General features: G+C 36.8%; 1 protein-coding gene across 1 annotated transcript; it reads left to right on the top strand.

Annotated features, from left to right (window-relative positions):
• The first annotated feature begins 3,643 nt into the window (after positions 1-3,643).
• On the top strand, positions 3,644-6,494 carry LOC103332128 (beta-glucosidase 12-like). Its single transcript, XM_089043287.1, has 13 exons — positions 3,644-3,863; positions 3,973-4,042; positions 4,140-4,198; positions 4,301-4,376; positions 4,497-4,574; positions 4,746-4,833; positions 4,925-5,180; positions 5,269-5,384; positions 5,493-5,710; positions 5,791-5,822; positions 5,911-5,998; positions 6,152-6,257; positions 6,386-6,494. Exons 1-13 carry the CDS (start codon positions 3,690-3,692, stop codon positions 6,492-6,494), a joined length of 1,470 nt encoding a protein of 489 aa, XP_088899413.1. The 5' UTR covers positions 3,644-3,689.
• The last annotated feature ends 5,441 nt before the right edge of the window (positions 6,495-11,935 follow it).

The following is an 11,935-nucleotide window of genomic DNA, read 5'->3' on the forward strand; positions in this document are numbered from 1 at the left end:
CACCACCAGCTTACATGACGCCACAATTACCCACCCAACTTGCTTGCTCCTTACACTTAGTTTAAAGACAATCTTTCCAACAATATCAAGTAGACATCACATGCTTGACAGAAAAAGTGATATTTAAACTAGTGAAAAACTCCAACTACCACACAATGAATTAGACGAAAGATGAATATGCATGTCTCTAATGAATAATATTTCCAACTTCTTTTAAAAAAGTAGACACCCACTTTATCTTTTACTTAGCCAACTAAAATTTATCAATGCACGCATTAGAAATATTTTAATGAATAAAATAATAAAGTAATTAATTATTATTAAAATATAAAAGTAAAACAAGTGCACATATATATATATAAACTAAAAATTAAGAATAACTAACAAACTACTGTAACAACTAGTGAAATAAAACTATGTATGTAATCATTTTAAGCACATATATATATATATATATATATATAAGTCCTATTCGAATGTCAACTAAGTGAACTAAAAGAAAAACAACTATTATATATATGTATATAATATATATATATAGATAATTACTATAATTTAATATTTACCAAGGTAATAAAATATTAACATTTAAGAATAAGGATTCTCACACATTCCCCAGCTACACAGAGAGAGAGAGAGAGAGAGAGAGAGAGAGAGAGAGAGAGAGAGAGAGAGAATGAAATGCCCCTCTATGTTAGAGTAATTTGACCAAAAAAATTGGGGATTGTCCTTGCATTGTTTAGAATCGAAACAACAGAATTAATGGTAAAAGTGGTAAACTACAAGGACCAAAATGACTTTTTTCCTTAACAAAATAAATTCATTCCACGTGCAAATGCATGTCAAAATTAATAATAGCACTAATTCCATATAAAATTCTAGGAGATTACAAAAAAAAAATTTAAAAATGATTTCAAAATGTAAGTTTCAATTTTAAAGGAAAGAAGAACGTGAAGAAATGATAATAATTTTCAGATGTGCTTGAACAAGTCTGCAACTAGCGTAGGTGGAAAACTCATCCTCTATATGTTTAAGAGGGTGTATTCAATTTAAATTTTAAATGATTTTAAAAGAATTATAAAATTGAAGGAGTTTAATTGATTTTAATTGAGTTTGATTGAATTCTACAAACTAGGCAAATTTTGATTGAATTCGTGAATAGATTTTAACGGAGTTTGTTAGAGTTTTATTATTGATGTTAATTGAGTTTATATAGGCAGTCAAAAACCATTGGGTTTAGGGGTGTGTTGATGGCGATGGCGGTCGCGATGGTGGTTTGTGGATGATGGTGTGGGGGTAGTGGTGGTGGAGGTGGTGGTGGAGTGGGTTGGTAGTGGCGTGTAGGAGTGAGGTGGTGGAGGTGAGTGATGGAGTGGTGATGATGATGCCTTGGGTCGGCGGTGTGGTTGGTGCTGGCTGGTGGTGACGGTAAGGGTAATGGTGGGGATGATAGTGATGGTGGTGGTGGTGGCGTGGCGATGGCGATGGGGGTAGGGGTGGTAAGGTGGTGGTAGTTGTGGTAGAGGTGCGGTGATGGTGATGTGATGGTGATGATGTTGGCAGTGGTGGTGGTGACGGTGGGGGTAATGGTGGCGCTAATAGGGGGGGCCTGTATGTGGTGGTGTGGGAGGAGGAAGTGATGGTGGGGGATGGCAGCAATGAAGTTGTAGTAGCGACTAATGAATTTCGGGCTTGAAGTGGTATGGTGATAGCCATGATAAGATGGTGGTAGTATAAGTGGTGAAATCATATCTTGAGAATAAAAATAATTTATCTATCAAAATCTCTTGGGAAAGCAAAGATTTTCATTGCCTAAAATTAGTCTCTAATCAAAAAATCCACCACTTTTGTATTTCCTTTAAAATCAATGAGTTTTTTAGTACACCCAAATTTTTATGAAGTTCTTTAAAGTCGTGATTGAATACATCCAAATTTTAATGGAGTTTAAAAAGTCTGAATTGAATACATCTAGAATTATATAGACTTTTATAAAATCGTGATTAAATACACCTGAACTTTTTACCTTAACAAAATAAATTCAATCTACATGTAGATGCATTTCAAAATTAATAATAGCACTCGCATTCCATATAAAATTCTAGGAGATTACAAAGAATATTTTAAAAAATGATTTCGAAAGGTAAGTTTCAATTTTAGAGGAAAGAAGAACGTGAAGAAGTGAATAATTTTCAGATGTGCTTGAACAAGTCTGTAGTTAGGGTAGGTCGGCATGGTGAAATAAATTTCTTTGCAAAACACGTGCATGCCAATAGAAAGGGTGTTGAGGGCGCAAACGTCATGGTACAAATGGAAAATTTCATATTTGGATGAATTGTCATACACGAATAGTGCGAGTAGCTGCAAAATTCTGATTTAGTCAAACACGATTAGTGTGGTCAAATTTTGAAAAGAATTTGACGGACCATTATTTTCTTGACACTCTTAAGTTTTTTGTACATAATATATGTGATTTCTTTTTTGTTTAACGAACTAGAATATACCATTAAAAGTCATTTCTGCATGTTTATCTTTAGGGTAAGCAGAAAGAAAATTGCTATGAGAATTGTAGGTGGAACAGTGGAAGCCAATGTCATTACTTTGACCATAAATATGTAAGGATGAGTTTGGCAATTACGTTATTTTTCTTTCAGTGATTACAACGTCTTCACAACGTTTTCTTGTTTTCTTTTTCTCTTTTAATATTATTTTGACGGTTTCAGAGATAATAAATGCATAATCTCTTTTTTCGCACCTTGAAGATAATAGCTTCTTGTTTATAAATTAGACCATGTAACTTTTAACTATTCGATTAAAAATTAGTCAATCCACCATGTGTGCATAAATATTTACAAAATAGGCGTTTATATCACAAAAAATTAAATGCGAAGTAGGCCCTACAAGATATTCTTCAAATAAATTGCGGAGTAGACCCTACAAAGTATCTATCATCTACCCATAAATGGATTTATATTTAGGATTTTTGACCGAAATGGTCCCCAACCATTGCTCAAATTTCAACTAACCTCAAGATCGTTTGTGAAAACGCCACCTGTTCGACATGTTTTTCTAATGTTTAAAAGAAATAAAAATAAAATTCTACTATACGCTTCCTAGTTTGTCAAATACGAAAGATAATCACATATTATGCCCAAGAATTAAAACAATCTACAAATTTACATTGTGAAGAAAACAATTTTGTGTCAAATTTCTTTTCACAGTTTGACCCAAATGACTATTAGGAGACTCAATCAGACTTAGCGGCTACTCACGCATATGCACCAAATATTATATTGTGAAGAAAAGATAATCACATATTTACATTGTGAAGAAAACAATTCTGTGTCAAATTTCTTTTCACAGTTTGACCCAAACGGCAATTAGGAGACTCCACTATGCGGCTACTCACACATATGCACCATTATATTGCGTGTTTGAATTAGCAGTTGAGTTTTGGGAGGAGACAACGACAAACTCATTCAAATATGAAACTTGCCATTTCCCTTTGTACCATGACATTCTACGTAGTTGCCCCCTCAAACCCATTCAATGCCCATGTGTGTTTACTATTCTCATGCGCAGCACGTACTTCCTCCTCTATATAAAGGCCATGCAGCATGCCAGCCAGAGCCAACTTATACTTCTCAAGATTATTACCAACAACAACAACAACAACAACAAAACCTCAAGTTATGGCAATGCAATTACGTTCTTTTCTCTTAGGCATACTGCTACTAATTGGCTTTGCTTTCACAAATAGCGAAGCTGATATTAGAGCTCCACCCACACATTTTGACACTGCTTCTCTCAACAGGAGCAGTTTTCCAAAAGGGTTCATATTTGGTGTAGGCTCTGGATCTTACCAAGTAAGTCCTTTTCTGGGCTTTAATTTGAGTTTTGATTAGGGTTTTCTTTCAAATTCAGACCAAGCATCGATCCATGCATCTTCTTCATTGTGTCTCTTGTGTATTTCAGTATGAAGGTGCGGCAAAAGAAGGTGGTAGAGGACCAAGCATTTGGGATACCTTCACCCACAAATATCCAGGTTTGTCCAATCAAATCATCAATTACTTAAAATAACAAAATCGTGCTACTTTTGCTCTTATGCTCTAAATAAATTAATTTTCTATGATTAATTGCAGAAAAGATTAGCGATGGCAGCAATGGAGATATCACTGTTGATCAATATCACCGCTATAAGGTTTGATGACCCAATGTGCACACATTAAATTTTGAAGCATGAAGAAAACTCATCACATTGAAGATCATTTTTATCTGATTTCTTTTTTGTTATGCACTGTAGGAAGATGTGGGGATTATGAAGAATATGGGGTGGGATGCTTATCGATTCTCTATCTCATGGTCAAGATTGTTACCAAGTAAGTTCATCTGCGACCAATCGTCAATATTTCTGCCTTCTTGGTTTTCGCCTAAGTAAGGTGTCCAAGTTGTCTATCGAATAGTATAACAAATTTTTCTGGTTTTGTTTCAATTATTAGATGGAAAGTTAAGTGGAGGAGTGAACAAGGAAGGAATCAAATATTACAACAATCTCATCAATGAGCTCTTACGCAATGGTGAGTCATCCCACCTTACATGATCAATAATTTCAGGAAAATGTTAGGGAGACCAACTTTAGATACCAACTTGTGTACCATTTCTCTAATAGAGTGTGGGATACATGCACTCATAAAAACAGTCATTTTGTCAAACTTATAACTCGCTTTTATTGACGATTCTATTTATAGGTTTAACGCCATTTGTGACACTCTTTCATTGGGATCTTCCCCAAACTTTAGAAGATGAATATGGTGGTTTCTTAAGCCCTCATATTGTGTAAGTGAAGAAATTAGTTCTTTGAATCATATTGACAATTTAATTAATAAAAACAATTATGACATTTACATTCTGAAATGTGTATATACAGCAATCATTTTCAAGATTACGCAGAACTTTGTTATAAAGAATTTGGTGATCGAGTAAAGCTTTGGAGCACATTGAATGAGCCATATACCTTCAGCGCCTATGGTTATGCATCTGGGTCCCTTGCTCCGGGACGATGCTCCACTTGGCAACAGCTAAACTGCACCGGCGGAGATTCATCTATTGAACCATATTTGGTAACACACCACCAGCTCCTTGCTCATGCAGCTGCCGTAAAATTGTACAAAAATAAATACCAGGTATAATTAATTAGTTTGTTGCAACAAGAGAGCGACTAATTTACCTTTTTGTGACTCTAAAATAAACAAACTAAATGTTCATGTGCAGGCGTCTCAAAATGGAGTGATAGGGATAACACTGGTGTCAAATTGGTTTGAGCCCCTATCGGAAGAAAAAGAAAATAAAAATGCTGCATTACGAGCTTTGGATTTTATGTTTGGATGGCAAGTGTATTTCGAATATTTGCTTATGAATATAATATTTGCTACTTACTAGCGAGCAATACATAATATAATGTCAAGTTCATCCTTGAAATTTTTACATTCTTATAGGTTTGCTGAGCCATTGACAAGTGGTGACTATCCGCAAAGCATGCGATCTCTCGTCGGTAGCAGATTACCAAAATTCACGAAAGAACAATCCAAGTTGCTAATTGGTTCATTTGATTTTCTTGGACTAAATTACTATACGGGTTACTATGCAAGTGATGCACCTCAAAATAACTCGGTATATGCCAGCTACACAACAGATGTTGGCGTTAATCTTTCATGTGAGTCAATTCAGAATTTAATTCAAGCAATTTAAGTTTATAGACTAATTAGATTCTGATATTCATATGTGTTGTGGCAGCTGAGCGTAATGGGGTCCCCATCGGTCCAAAGGTGAGCATCAAATTAAGTAGATTAAGCCTTTATGATTTCGACCATTAATCATTTTGCACTTAAAAATGTGACTCCTAAAAATCTAAAGATCTTCAAATTTTCAAATTTTGGTGCAGTGAATGGGAGGGTTAAATGTTTATCCACAAGAATTCAACATCTTTTACTCTACACAAAGAGTAGTATAATCCAATATTTACATTCGAAAGCAGTAATTTTTCTAGCCTTAAGTAATTTCATGATCAATGTTTCACATATTTTTGGTGTAAAACACGCATAAGTGGTACAAAGTCTAAATTTGTAGCGACATAATAATGTATTATATATTGTAGGTGTGGATGAATTGAATGATCCGAAATTATCACTTGAAGCCCTTAATGATACCCATAGAATTGACTTCTACAATCGCCACCTTCATTATGTTCAAAGTTCTATTGAGTAAGTGTATTAACAAATTCATTTATAATATTTAAGTATATGTATGTATATGGTATAGCTTTAGATTTTGAGTTATTGATTCATATTATTGACATTAATATATTTAATTTCCTTTTATTGCTTTTTAGCAATGGTGTCAAAGTGAAGGGATTCTTTCCATGGACGTTTCTAGATGACTTTGAATGGAATTCGGGATTCAGTGTTCGATATGGTATCACCTATGTAGATGTGCGATAGGCTTAAAAAAACCCAAAACTCTGTGCATTGGTTCAAAACTTTCCTTAAAGTATTGAAACACTTATCATATTCAATATTTGTATTTAATTCAATAATGTGAATTTTATGTATGTACAATAATACTAGGGATTCCAAATTTGTGCATATACAAAATTTGAATTCCATATTTGTGTACCTTCAATAATTTCAATTTTAGTCCTTGTATAAGATTCAAGTTCCATTCGACCTTGTAAAATTAAAGATTGATTTTAATCCTTTGATGAGTGTCAACATATGCATAATTATGAAACTCATTTTGTTCTCGTAGTCTTTTTGGATGATTGTCTCAATTTGAGTTATTTATACTAACACCTCTTGAGATTTTTCTTGTTTTCGCAAAATCCTCTAAGGTCTTGTAAATTACACAAACACCCCCTCAGGTTTTAAAATAGTCTTACATAAGTCCAAACACTTGAATTGTGAATTCGTATATTGCATTGATATCAATATTGGTACACAAGGTAAGATTTTATACGAAACCTATGTGTTATTCTAAGTAAGCAGATCCTAGAATAAAGCTAATTACATTTACATCTTATAATCACTCTATCCCAATAGTTGACAATATCGGAATCTCCAATCACTCTCAATCAGATTGTGTAATTGATTTTCCTTTAACACTCCCCCTAAAGTTTGAGTGTGGATGTCAATGATGCCCAACTTGCCTAGATGTGTAGGTGCACGTAGTGGCTTAGTAAATAAGTCTGCGACTTGCCTCCCCTGTTCTGACATAGGAAATTTTGATTTCTCCTTTTTGAATCCTCTCACACAAAGCAGTGTGGCAATCGATCTCAATATATATTATGCGCTTAAATACACAGGATTTGATTTGCGGCTATGTGTAGGGCGGCTTGGTTGTCACTCACAGAATAATCTTGCCAATTGGGGATGCTTAACATGCAAATCTTCCAATAAATATCGCAACCAACTTAATTCACAAGTAGCTGCAGCCATAGATCAATACTCCGCTTCTGCGGATGAACGAGCTACTGTAACTTGCTTCTTGTTTTCCAGACACCCGAGTTTCCAAGGAATATACAATAACCACCACTGATCGACGTGTAATGGGGCAGCGAGCCCAATCTGCGTCACAGTAACCAATTAAATGTAATTCACTTTGGGAAGAAAACATCAAACCTTGTCCAGGAGCTCCTTTAAGGTATCGAAGAAGTCGATACGCTGCATCAAGATGATGTGGTTGTGGATCTTGCATGAACTGACTCAACGTGTTGACAGTATATGCTATTTCTGGTCTTGTGATGGTCAAATAGATCAATTTTCCAACTAAGCGTCTATACGTCGCAGGTTCGTGAAGTGAACTGCTACCTGCAGGCGTTAGTACCAAATCTGCCACAATTGGAACCTTCGTGGGTTTAGCACCATTATAATCCAGCTCCTCCAATATATCCAGTGTATATTTCCGTTGGCAAATTGTGCTTCCAGCTTTTGATCGCGCGACCTCGACTCCAAAGAAATACTTCAGAGGCCCGAGATCTTTAATTCGAAATTGACTGCTAAGGAAAGCCTTTAGGTTCTTAATTTCTACCTCATTGTTGCCTGTAATCACCATGTCATCAACATATAACAATATAATGGTGAGTGACGTACCCTTGACTTGAGTGAACAAAGAGTAATCTGCCTTAGATTGGCAAAAACCAATGGTACGTATTGCCGAAGAGAACTCTCGAAACCAACTTCTGGACGCTTGTTTAAGACCATATAAAGATTTATGGAGTCGACACACGACGTTCTCCCCCCGTCGATGATAACCCGGGGAAGGCAACATATAGACCTCCTTTTGAAGTTCTCCATGAATAAAAGCGTTTTGGACGTCCATTTGATGTAAAACCAATTGCGAACAGCAGCCACAGTCAATAGGCAACCGCACAGTAATGAGTTTGGCTACCGATACGAAGGTCTCTTTGTAGTCGATACCTTCACGTTGGGTGAAACCTTTGGCAACGAGACATGCTTTGTAGCGTTCAAGAGTGCCATCGGATCTGTACTTGAGTTTGAAAACCCATTTGCAGCCAATGGGTCGTTGTCCAGCGGAAGAGGAACAAAACTCCAGGTTTTATTTTCTTCGAGGGCCGTGAGTTCGGCTTGTATTGCGGCAGTCCATTGGGGATTTTAACAGGCCTACTCATAGGTAGTAGGCTCCACCAAGTGGGAGCTATGAGAAATAAAACATTGATATCCAGGACATAAGTAGGAATATGAAACATACCGATGTAATGGATGGCGCGTGCTGGACATAGACCGTGAGAGGGCCTCTGTGGGCATGAGCAAGGTGGAGTGATGAGCCATGTAATCTTTGAAGTGGGCTGGTGGTTTGGCGAGACAAGTAGAGTGGCGAAGAGGGGCTTGGTGAGAAATGGGTGGTGCAGATGGTTGAGGAAGAGAGGTGCTGAAAGTGATGAGTTCGAGTGGTGTGTCGGCAGGTGGTGTAAGAATTGGTGCTAGTGGTGATGAAGGCTCAAGGTTGGTTTGGGAAATAGGGACCGTGGTGTGTGGTGAATCAAGTACCATTTGATGTGGGCCAAGAGTAGAGGTGGTGTGGTCATGGGAATTGGAGCCATGTGCTGGATGGATAATGGGAGTAACATGCATGTTGTTTTGGTCTATAGTTGGTGAGGAAGTGTAAGGAAAGATATGCTCATGAAAGATGACATCACGTGAGATAAAGAATTTATGTGTGGCTAGATCATATACCTTATAACCTTTTTTGGCCAAGAAGATAATCAAGGAAAACACAACAGCGAGCACGGACGTCAAACTTATTGGTGGGTGTGAGGCTGGTGGCATAACTAAGGCATCCAAAAACGCGTAAGTACGTATAAGTTGGTGGTGTGTTGTGCAAAAGTTCGTATGGAGATTTATGAGAGAGTAAGGGTGTAGGCAAACGATTGATGAGATAACAAGCAGTTTGAATACTTTCCCCCTAAAATTGTAAAGGTAAGTTTGCCTGAAACCTAAGAGCACGACCAACATTTAAAAGGTGCCTATGTTTACGTTCAACCACCCCGTTTTGTTGTGGTGTGTAAGGACAAGAATGTTGGAATGAGGTGCTACATGAGTCTAGGTAAGAACGCATGGAAAGAAATTCACTACCATTATCTGCACGAAGAGCTTTAATGTCACGTTGAAATTGTGTTTTGACCCAAGAGAAAAAGGATTTCAAAATTGTTTGTGTGTCAGATTTGAAATTCATACGATGCACCCAAGTAAAACGAGTGAAATCATCCATAATAATAAGAAAATATCATGCCCCAGAGTGTTTTGGGTTCTTGTGAGGTCCCCAAATATCACAATGAATTAAGTCAAATTGCGCGGAAGTCAAATTGTGGTACTAGAGCTGAAGGTGCTAGAGCGGGCAAAATATCTTAAAACAATTCAATTTCCTCCTTTCATTTTGGTACCATGGAGTGTTTAATTCTAGATTCTCTCATGTGCTGCTAAAAAATATATGTCGTGTTCCCAGAACACGACATCTATGGAAGTACATACCTTCTGACTTGAAGGGTGATAACATCGGTAGCCTTTCTGATGAGGAGCATAGCCAATGAAAACACACTTTTTTGCTCATGGATCTAATTTGCTTTGTTTTTTATAATGTAAATGTACAAATACGACACAACCGAAAATCCCATGTTCAAGTTTGAGGGTGGGAGGTATTTGGATATAGTGGTGTTTGGGAACCCAAGTCATATGTATGCAATCATCTATAAATGTGACAAATCATCGAGCTCTTGCAAGAATGACAATTTTAGCAAGTCCCCAAACATCAGAATGAATAAGAGAAAACGGAATGAAATTTTTATTTGAACTTAAGGGAAAAGGAATGGAAATAACTTGAAATATCTAAATTAATAAATAAGGATGGAATAACTTCTATAAATATCCAAACGAAGCATGTCCAAGATGCTTATGCCATAACCATACTTCATTAGTTTGTTTCTCAACACTAGCTACCTCAATCTTGAAAGCTTGACCGACTTTGGCCTCACTGTCAGACGTCAAGTCCATGTAGTAAAGTTCACCCCTCCCAGTACCACAACCAATCATCCACAGTGGGTGCACTTATTCTCCGGACTAGATTTGGAGGCCTTATTCTGAGAAGAGCCACACCGGTAGATTTCTGGGGGCCCCTTTGACATTGAGTTACCATGATAGAATCTTCTTGAGCACCAGTCATGGTCATTCTCTGTTGAGCTTCGCGACTAACATAGGCAAAGGTTTGATCAAGGTCTAATTTCGAAGATCTTTGCGTAGGATTTCCCCCCGGACTTGATCAAACTCAGGGTCAACATTGGCAAGAAAAAGGTGAACACGAAGACGATCTAGTTTTGTCTAATGCTTAGTCACATCGACCGCACAGTGCATGTGGATAGGACTCCGATGGTCAATTTCTTGAAAGATGCCCTGCAGGTGTGGCTGTAGTATTTATGAACAGGTGCACCGTTCTGTTTAATAGTGAACGCCTGTTTGTTAAGATAAAAAAATATATGTTTCATTGCCACCATCATAGTAGGTCTTCTTGACAACAGCCCATATTTCTTTGGCGATACTTAATCGAATGAAAAGACTCATCAAGTTAGGGGACGTGGAGTTGATTAACCACCTCTTAACCCGAAAGTTCTCTGTACACCATTTCTTGTAGGTGGATGAGAGCTCAAGAGGCTTTTGAGTGTCACCAGTTAGGTAACCCAATTTTTCGCGAGCAGCAATGCGTATCTCCATGACTTGAGACCATAAGGCATAATTGGTCTCAGTCAGGGTGACGCCGGCAAGGAGCGGGGCGTTGTCACTTTGAATTGTAACGATTTGAGGAGTGGAGGTAGAAGATCCTACGTTGCGCGGAAGCAAGACCTCGGCCATTACATCAGAACAATTTGAGGGTAAGATAAAGATATTTGTTGAGGGATTTTAAGATTTGGATAGGAATTTCATTTAGGTTTGTGTTTGGATTTGAGGGTATGATTTGAGGTTATAGAGACAACCTAGGATCGATTGCTCTGATACCATGCTAAAATATGATTATGTTTGAATACTTTAAGTTAATTGTATTCTTCTTTATAAGGAGGTATATATATAGGAGTTTACAAGGGTGCTTTACAAGGTAATTGATACAGTAATTAATTAAGAGAATACCTCCTAATTATACAAGGATGTGTCAAATATGTGAAACAAGGAAGTAAATCACCTAATTAACTTAGGAAATAAATCTCCTTAATTTAGTAGGTTAACTCGCGTCAACATATGCTACATCACCTATTCTAAGGAAAAATTTGAAATAGTATTATATTTGAATTACTCATTTGGTAAAAAAAATTTGTTTTCGATTTGCTGTTTATAAATTGAAGATGGAAAAGAAAATTGAGAACAAGGTAAGATAAATTTGT

Source organism: Prunus mume, linkage group LG8, assembly GCF_029339155.1.
Source record: "Prunus mume cultivar Tortuosa linkage group LG8, ASM2933915v1, whole genome shotgun sequence".
Lineage (NCBI taxonomy): Eukaryota > Viridiplantae > Streptophyta > Magnoliopsida > Rosales > Rosaceae > Prunus > Prunus mume.